Source organism: Anastrepha ludens, chromosome X, assembly GCF_028408465.1.
Source record: "Anastrepha ludens isolate Willacy chromosome X, idAnaLude1.1, whole genome shotgun sequence".
NCBI lineage: Eukaryota > Metazoa > Arthropoda > Insecta > Diptera > Tephritidae > Anastrepha > Anastrepha ludens.
Window position 1 is genome coordinate 96,629,704 of NC_071503.1, and position 10,523 is coordinate 96,640,226.

General features: G+C 37.0%; 2 protein-coding genes across 2 annotated transcripts; both read left to right on the forward strand.

The window, feature by feature from the left end:
* On the forward strand, positions 1 to 2,639 carry LOC128870392 (uncharacterized). The gene is made up of 2 exons (XM_054113007.1): positions 1 to 631; positions 724 to 2,639. Exons 1-2 carry the CDS (start codon positions 1 to 3, stop codon positions 2,637 to 2,639), a joined length of 2,547 nt encoding a protein of 848 aa, XP_053968982.1.
* Positions 2,640 to 5,261: 2,622 nt separating this feature from the next.
* LOC128870394 (uncharacterized) lies at positions 5,262 to 7,900 on the forward strand. The gene is made up of 2 exons (XM_054113009.1): positions 5,262 to 5,892; positions 5,985 to 7,900. Exons 1-2 carry the CDS (start codon positions 5,262 to 5,264, stop codon positions 7,898 to 7,900), a joined length of 2,547 nt encoding a protein of 848 aa, XP_053968984.1.
* Positions 7,901 to 10,523: the final 2,623 nt, after the last annotated feature.

Sequence of the window (10,523 nt, forward strand, 5' to 3'; positions counted from 1 at the left end):
ATGTGCCGTGATGCTGGTTTACCAGTAACGGGTAACAAAAATCAACTAATTGAACGGTTGATGGACAACAATGTATCCGAAAGCGAAAGTGATACTCAAAGTGTTGTAATGCAGCGGTTATCGTCTTTAGAAAAAACTATTTCGGACTTGGTGCTACAACAAAAACAAAATACAACGACATCAAATAATTTTGTACCACCAATATCGTCTTCACCGGTAAATGTTATTGGTAATATGGAAAAGTCCGCTCCAACCGTAACGAGTACATATACCGTGATGCATCCACAAGTATTACCGAACGCATACAATAGTCAACATTCGCTGTGGACAACCGCTCAAGAGCCCAGCAATGTTAATTTCCCCGAATTTTCTCAATCGGGACACGTCGCGTTTGTGCCGCAATCAAATGCATATGTTTCGCACGCTTGTATGCAAGCACCACCGACTTTCCCCCCACCGACATTTGTGCCACCAGTGACATCCGCGCCGTATGCAACGTACCAGAATCCGTCAGTACCGTACACATTCGATTACGTTCGCGCACCGCCGGTAGTACCGAATTATCACAATCCATACGAGAATGTGCGCGATATTGTTGAACTTTTACCCGTTTTTGGCCCATCGTCCGATCGTTCGTTAACATCAAAACAATTCGTAAAACGCGTTGAAAATCTGAGAAGTGTATATGGGTGGAGAGAAAACACACTTTTGTTTGCCGTACAGCAAAAGATGCGGGATCAGCAAAATATTGGGTTGATTCTCTGCAAGACGTGTTTATTTCGTGGGCAGAATTCGTTCATAAATTTCTGCTAAACTTTCCGTGCATCGAAAATGAAGCCGATGTGCATCTTAAGATGGCACAAACGAAACGGCAAACCAATGAGTCCGCTCAAGAGTTTTATTACCGCATGCTTGCCTTAGGTTCAAAAGGTGGGTTATCCGACTCGAGTATTGCGCGCCATATTATAAACGGCATTAATGATTCAGACTTACGTAAGAAAATTTCTAATAACTATACGCATTGTCAAGATTTACTAAGTGACATTATAAACTTTAATATTTATAACGAAGTGAAAACCGCGCCACCTAAAATGGTATTCAAAACAAACGCGTCGATAGAAAAACCGCCGAATCGAAAGTTTGCGGTTACAGAAAATCAAAAGCCACAAACACCTTTACCACTCGAAAAAGTTAAGTGCTATAACTGCTTTAAATTTGGACATTATTCCGTAAATTGTGCCGAGCCACAACGGAAGTCGCGCTGTGAAAAGTGCCAACGCACAACGCATAAAACCGCAGACTGTTATCTAAAAACTGAAAACCGCATTAATATAATTGATCAGCGCGCATGTGATGATAAAATAGTTAAAACAATCAAAGTGAATGGTATAGAAACTCTAGCATTTGTGGACCCTGGTAGTAGTCGTACACTTATTCGTAAAACATTCGCGCGTAAAATCGGAGACGTGCGTGAGCAACTCACAATATTGAAAGGGTTCGCGGACGGACAATATGCTAGTACCGAAATTGTAAGTGCGATAATAGAAATTGACGGTAATAATAATCCAACTATTATGCCTGTCATTGACGATGATTTCTTGTGTGAATCCGTATTGTTGGGACGAGACGTATTGTGCCGCGCGGGTAATCGCTTGGTTATTGAACAAGATCAGTGCCGCATAGAAGACATAAATAAAATTGACGTTACAAATGATTTAAGTGTAATTGATCGCCAGAGCTTGCAACAACTACTAACACAACACGCTGATGTTTTTGCAAGAAATTTATCTGAAATTGGTAAGTGTGATGTTGCAAAAATGAGTATCGAATTAAACATCAACATACCAATTTGCCTTAAGCCGTACCGTATTCCGTTCGCTAAACGCGCGATCGTTTCCGAAATCGTATCTGAATTATTGAGCAACAATATAATTCGACCGAGTGAGTCATCTTACGCCGCGCCAGTTGTTCTCGTCGAAAAAAAGAATGGCGAACATCGCTTATGTGTGGACTACCGCAGTCTAAACAAAGTTACTATAAAAAGACCTTATCCCATGCCGATCATGGAAGAACAGTTCGCGCAACTTGCCGGAAATAATTTTTTTACAACGCTTGATCTACGTACCGGGTATCATCAAATTGAAATAGATGAATCCTCAAAAAAATATACCGCTTTCGTAACTACTGACGGCCACTACGAATACAACCGCATGCCGTTCGGTCTGGTAAACGCGCCCGCTGTGTTCCAATGTATGATGGATAAAATTATTGCACAAATGCCGCGCGATGAAGTGTTAGCATATTTGGATGACGTTATTATTCCAAGTAAAACTATTGACGAAGGACTTAAGCGACTCGAAAAATTTATAAAAATATTAAAACGTTATGGACTTACATTGCGCATGGACAAATGTAAATTTCTTAAAAATGAAATTGAGCATTTGGGCCATGTAATTAATAGAAACGGTATAACGCCGGGTAAACGTAAAGTAGCCGCGATCGCAGATTTTCCGCCGCCTAAAAACGTCACAGAGGTCCGAAGATTTCTGGGTCTTACTGGATTTTTCCGAAAATTCGTTCCCAACTATTCGTTTATAGTCAAACCAATAACGCAGCTGCTACGTAAAGAAGAACAATAAAAGTTTGTGTGGGGCGAAGCGCAGCAACGATCGTTTACTGAGTTAATACAAAAACTGTGCAATGAACCACTTCTTGCGCTCTACGATTCGTCCGCTCAGCATGAGGTGCATACCGATGCGTCTAGTGTTGGGCTGGCAGGAGTTATGCTGCAATCATCTGATGGCAAAAAGTGGCAACCAGTGTTTTATTATAGCCGACATTGCACAACTCATAATTAACATAATCAAAATACAAATAATTATAAAAACAATAATAATTTTAATAGATACAATTATCAGGGTCAGAATAATTTTAACCCGCGTTACTATCAGGAACGAAATTATAATAACAATTTTAATCAATCAGGAAAATATCGACCCCAATATAGTAGAGATAATAATAATAATTCGGCCAATTTGCAGAGGGTTCCTCAGGTAGGAAACCCAAATCTCAGCCAAAATTGCTGGAATCAACCTAACACTAACAATATGGAAATAAATCAATGTCATATGATGGGTAATTCCCAACATCTCGCTCAGGTAGGACACCCTAGGCCAAATTTCTGCCAAAATCTCTTAGTCAACCTAGGCAAGACCAAAGCGAAATGAGGGAATCAGGGAATCAATCAACAATTGCTGTCAAGACATGCGGAGTTAAATTTATGTCAATGTAATGTAAGTCAACATGGAAATGGCCAAAACGAACAGGATATTTTTTTTTCAAAAACAGCCTCCACTTTTTACCCGTCAGAACAATTACAATTAATGAAAACAAATATATAATAGATACAGGAGCAAATTTAAGCTTAATTGATAATAATATAAAATATTTCAAAAGAAATTTATTACACTAACCGATTGATTTAGTACAATAACAAAAAAAGATGTTATTAGATTTGAAGTAGTAACTGACTCTCCTGATGAATTTAATCTATCAGGAAATGCGAAAATTAAGTGGAAGCTGACAGAATTAAAACGAAGAAAATATATATTTCATTATTTACTAAACTGTTTTAATACGATGATAAATTTGATGGATGGATATATAACATTTAATCAGAGGATAACGAAATTTATTTTTAATCCATACAGTAATCTTGAAATTTGTACATTGGAGAGTTGCGAATTTGAATTGGATAGAATTCAGCTAGATCATTTAAATGAAGAAGAATATAGGGATGTTATGAATCTTTTAAAAAGATATTTATTAACAAAAACATGCGTAGTATACTTAGATGATATACTAATATTTAGCACTTCACTTAAAGAACATGTTAAGGCTATAACTGACATTTGTAAAGTACTGGAGCAGACAAACTTAAAAATCCAGATTGACAAATGCAACTTCATGAAAAAACAGACAGAATTTGTGGGACACATTCTGACAAAAGAAGGACTCAAGCCAAACCCTAACAAGATAAAAGTGATTCAATTATTAAAAATCCCTGAAACGGAGAATTAAATCAAAAGTTTCTTAGGCTAAACAGATTACTATAGAAAATTTGTAAAAGACTATGCTAAGGTAGCACAGCCGATAACAAAGTACCTAAAGAAAGATGTAAAGATAAATACGAAAGCTCCAAAATACATATATAAGGGCGTTTGAAAAATGAAAAGCATTAATTAGCTCTCATCCTATCCTAATATATTCAAATTTCGAGAAAACATTTACACTTACTACAGATGCATCGAATTACCCAATAGGAGCGAACCTATTGCAGGAAGGACACCCGTTATGTTTTGCATCTAGGACATTGAATAATCTCGAGCGAAATTAACAACAGATAAAGAGTTTTTAGCCATATTATGGAGTGTGAACTACTTACGACCATACCTCTATGGTAGAAGACTTAAAGTTTTGACCACCAACCTATTAAATTTATGCACACAAACTGCATTATATAAAGAAAGAAATTGTAAACAAATATAGAACACAAATCATATTAATAAACAAGAAAGTGGAAGAAATAAAAATGTTGCATGGAAATAGAATAATTTTTATAGTAGAATCTGACTTCAGTAAAATTGGCGAAATATGTAGAAAATATATTGTAAAAGGAAAGGTAGAAATATTTTCTGAATTATCCGAACATAGTTACAATATAGTCCAGGAAAAGTTAATAGCGATTGTCACCTGATGTGGCAACGCTGCCATAAGCTTAAAAAATACATCCCTGTGGACGTCCGTCCAGTTGAGCGTAGTACCCGTTACCGGCAACACCCGAAGTTGGATAATATATTGAAATAATTGAAATACGGTCTTGGATATACAAAAACGAAATAAATGAGATATATATAGCATTAAAAGTGTAGTCGTGTTTATATTGGTAAAAGTTGGCTATAGTGACTGAGGTACTCGTGGGCAGATGACAATTTTCAGAAGTGGATTATGAGCAACCGCCTGAGACTTCGCTGACAAAGCGCCGTTAAATTGAGACTCCGCTGGCAAAATCGTTTAAATTTGCTACGCGTACGTGTATTTTGTTGTTGCGAAATTCAACGAAATCGATAATCCGAAACCGGAAGTGAAGTGAACGAAGAAAAATATTTCTAACCGAAAAAGTTCGAAAAAAAATTCGAAGTCGCAAATTGGTCCGAAGCAAAATGCCATTACGCAGCCGAAAAGTATGTGATTTAAAAAAGATGTGCCGTGATGCTGGTTTACCAGTAACGGGTAACAAAAATCAACTAATTGAACGGTTGATGGACAACAATGTATCCGAAAGCGAAAGTGATACTCAAAGTGTTGTAATGCAGCGGTTATCGTCTTTAGAAAAAACTCTTTCGGACTTAGTGCTACAACAAAAACAAAATACAACGACATCAAATAATTTTGTACCACCAATAACGTCTTCACCGGTAAATGTTATTGGTAATATGGAAAAGTCCGCTCCAACCGTAACGAGTACATATACCGTGATGCATCCACAAGTATTACCGAACGCATACAATAGTCAACATTCGCTGTGGACAACCGCTCAAGAGCCCAGCAATGTTAATTTCCCCGAATTTTCTCAATCGGGACACGTCGCGTTTGTGCCGCAATCAAATGCATATGTTTCGCACGCTTGTATGCAAGCACCACCGACTTTCCCCCCACCGACATTTGTGCCACCAGTGACATCCGCGCCGTATGCAACGTACCAGAATCCGTCAGTACCGTACACATTCGATTACGTTCGCGCACCGCCGGTAGTACCGAATTATCACAATCCATACGAGAATGTGCGCGATATTGTTGAACTTTTACCCGTTTTTGACCCATCGTCCGATCGTTCGTTAACATCAAAACAATTCGTAAAACGCGTTGAAAATCTGAGAAGTGTATATGGGTGGAGAGAAAACACACTTTTGTTTGCCGTACAGCAAAAGATGCGGGATCAGCAAAATATTGGGTTGATTCTCTGCAAGACGTGTTTATTTCGTGGGCAGAATTCGTTCATAAATTTCTGCTAAACTTTCCGTGCATCGAAAATGAAGCCGATGTGCATCTTAAGATGGCACAAACGAAACGGCAAAACAATGAGTCCGCTCAAGAGTTTTATTACCGCATGCTTGCCTTAGGTTCAAAAGGTGGGTTATCCGACTCGAGTATTGCGCGCCATATTATAAACGGCATTAATGATTCAGACTTACGTAAGAAAATTTCTAATAACTATACGCATTGTCAAGATTTACTAAGTGACATTATAAACTTTAATATTTATAACGAAGTGAAAACCGCGCCACCTAAAATGGTATTCAAAACAAACGCGTCGATAGAAAAACCGCCGAATCGAAAGTTTGCGGTTACAGAAAATCAAAAGCCACAAACACCTTTACCACTCGAAAAAGTTAAGTGCTATAACTGCTTTAAATTTGGACATTATTCCGTAAATTGTGCCGAGCCACAACGGAAGTCGCGCTGTGAAAAGTGCCAACGCACAACGCATAAAACCGCAGACTGTTATCTAAAAACTGAAAACCGCATTAATATAATTGATCAGCGCGCATGTGATGATAAAATAGTTAAAACAATCAAAGTGAATGGTATAGAAACTCTAGCATTTGTGGACCCTGGTAGTAGTCGTACACTTATTCGTAAAACATTCGCGCGTAAAATCGGAGACGTGCGTGAGCAACTCACAATATTGAAAGGGTTCGCGGACGGACAATATGCTAGTACCGAAATTGTAAGTGCGATAATAGAAATTGACGGTAATAATAATCCAACTATTATGCCTGTCATTGACGATGATTTCTTGTGTGAATCCGTATTGTTGGGACGAGACGTATTGTGCCGCGCGGGTAATCGCTTGGTTATTGAACAAGATCAGTGCCGCATAGAAGACATAAATAAAATTGACGTTACAAATGATTTAAGTGTAATTGATCGCCAGAGCTTGCAACAACTACTAACACAACACGCTGATGTTTTTGCAAGAAATTTATCTGAAATTGGTAAGTGTGATGTTGCAAAAATGAGTATCGAATTAAACATCAACATACCAATTTGCCTTAAGCCGTACCGTATTCCGTTCGCTAAACGCGCGATCGTTTCCGAAATCGTATCTGAATTATTGAGCAACAATATAATTCGACCGAGTGAGTCATCTTACGCCGCGCCAGTTGTTCTCGTCGAAAAAAAGAATGGCGAACATCGCTTATGTGTGGACTACCGCAGTCTAAACAAAGTTACTATAAAAAGACCTTATCCCATGCCGATCATGGAAGAACAGTTCGCGCAACTTGCCGGAAATAATTTTTTTACAACGCTTGATCTACGTACCGGGTATCATCAAATTGAAATAGATGAATCCTCAAAAAAATATACCGCTTTCGTAACTACTGACGGCCACTACGAATACAACCGCATGCCGTTCGGTCTGGTAAACGCGCCCGCTGTGTTCCAATGTATGATGGATAAAATTATTGCACAAATGCCGCGCGATGAAGTGTTAGCATATTTGGATGACGTTATTATTCCAAGTAAAACTATTGACGAAGGACTTAAGCGACTCGAAAAATTTATAAAAATATTAAAACGTTATGGACTTACATTGCGCATGGACAAATGTAAATTTCTTAAAAATGAAATTGAGCATTTGGGCCATGTAATTAATAGAAACGGTATAACGCCGGGTAAACGTAAAGTAGCCGCGATCGCAGATTTTCCGCCGCCTAAAAACGTCACAGAGCTCCGAAGATTTCTGGGTCTTACTGGATTTTTCCGAAAATTCGTGCCCAACTATTCGTTTATAGTCAAACCAATAACGCAGCTGCTACGTAAAGAAGAACAATAAAAGTTTGTGTGGGGCGAAGCGCAGCAACGATCGTTTACTGAGTTAATACAAAAACTGTGCAATGAACCACTTCTTGCGCTCTACGATTCGTCCGCTCAGCATGAGGTGCATACCGATGCGTCTAGTGTTGGGCTGGCAGGAGTTATGCTGCAAACATCTGATGGCAAAAAGTGGCAACCAGTGTTTTATTATAGCCGACATTGCACAACTCATAATTAACATAATCAAAATACAAATAATTATAAAAACAATAATAATTTTAATAGATACAATTATCAGGGTCAGAATAATTTTAACCCGCGCTACTATCAGGAACGAAATTATAATAACAATTTTAATCAATCAGGAAAATATCGACCCCAATATAGTAGAGATAATAATAATAATTCGGCCAATTTGCAGAGGGTTCCTCAGGTAGGAAACCCAAATCTCAGCCAAAATTGCTGGAATCAACCTAACACTAACAATATGGAAATAAATCAATGTCATATGATGGGTAATTCCCAACATCTCGCTCAGGTAGGACACCCTAGGCCAAATTTCTGCCAAAATCTCTTAGTCAACCTAGGCAAGACCAAAGCGAAATGAGGGAATCAGGGAATCAATCAACAATTGCTGTCAAGACATGCGGAGTTAAATTTATGTCAATGTAATGTAAGTCAACATGGAAATGGCCAAAACGAACAGGATATTTTTTTTTTCAAAAACAGCCTCCACTTTTTACCCGTCAGAACAATTACAATTAATGAAAACAAATATATAATAGATACAGGAGCAAATTTAAGCTTAATTGATAATAATATAAAATATTTCAAAAGAAATTTATTACACTAACCGATTGATTTAGTACAATAACAAAAAAAGATGTTATTAGATTTGAAGTAGTAACTGACTCTCCTGATGAATTTAATCTATCAGGAAATGCGAAAATTAAGTGGAAGCTGACAGAATTAAAACGAAGAAAATATATATGTCATTATTTACTAAACTGTTTTAATACGATGATAAATTTGATGGATGGATATATAACATTTAATCAAAGGATAACGAAATTTATTTTTAATCCATACAGTAATCTTGAAATTTGTACATTGGAGAGTTGCGAATTTGAATTGGATAGAATTCAGCTAGATCATTTAAATGAAGAAGAATATAGGGATGTTATGAATCTTTTAAAAAGATATTTATTAACAAAAACATGCGTAGTATACTTAGATGATATACTAATATTTAGCACTTCACTTAAAGAACATGTTAAGGCTATAACTGACATTTGTAAAGTACTGGAGCAGACAAACTTAAAAATCCAGATTGACAAATGCAACTTCATGAAAAAACAGACAGAATTTGTGGGACACATTCTGACAAAAGAAGGACTCAAGCCAAACCCTAACAAGATAAAAGTGATTCAATTATTAAAAATCCCTGAAACGGAGAATTAAATCAAAAGTTTCTTAGGCTAAACAGATTACTATAGAAAATTTGTAAAAGACTATGCTAAGGTAGCACAGCCGATAACAAAGTACCTAAAGAAAGATGTAAAGATAAATACGAAAGCTCCAAAATACATATATAAGGGCGTTTGAAAAATGAAAAGCATTAATTAGCTCTCATCCTATCCTAATATATTCAAATTTCGAGAAAACATTTACACTTACTACAGATGCATCGAATTACCCAATAGGAGCGAACCTATTGCAGGAAGGACACCCGTTATGTTTTGCATCTAGGACATTGAATAATCTCGAGCGAAATTAACAACAGATAAAGAGTTTTTAGCCATATTATGGAGTGTGAACTACTTACGACCATACCTCTATGGTAGAAGACTTAAAGTTTTGACCACCAACCTATTAAATTTATGCACACAAACTGCATTATATAAAGAAAGAAATTGTAAACAAATATAGAACACAAATCATATTAATAAACAAGAAAGTGGAAGAAATAAAAATGTTGCATGGAAATAGAATAATTTTTATAGTAGAATCTGACTTCAGTAAAATTGGCGAAATATGTAGAAAATATATTGTAAAAGGAAAGGTAGAAATATTTTCTGAATTATCCGAACATAGTTACAATATAGTCCAGGAAAAGTTAATAGCGATTGTCACCTGATGTGGCAACGCTGCCATAAGCTTAAAAAATACATCCCTGTGGACGTCCGTCCAGTTGAGCGTAGTACCCGTTACCGGCAACACCCGAAGTTGGATAATATATTGAAATAATTGAAATACGGTCTTGGATATACAAAAACGAAATAAATGAGATATATATAGCATTAAAAGTGTAGTCGTGTTTATATTGGTAAAAGTTGGCTATAGTGACTGAGGTACTCGTGGGCAGATGACAATTTTCAGAAGTGGATTATGAGCAACCGCCTGAGACTTCGCTGACAACGCGCCGTTAAATTGAGACTCCGCTGGCAAAATCGTTTAAATTTGCTACGCGTACGTGTATTTTGTTGTTGCGAAATTCAACGAAATCGATAATCCGAAACCGGAAGTGAAGTGAACGAAGAAAAATACTTCTAACCGAAAAAGTTCGAAAAAAAATTCGAAGTCGCAAATTGGTCCGAAGCAAAATGCCATTACGCAGCCGAAAAGTATGTGATTTAAAAAAG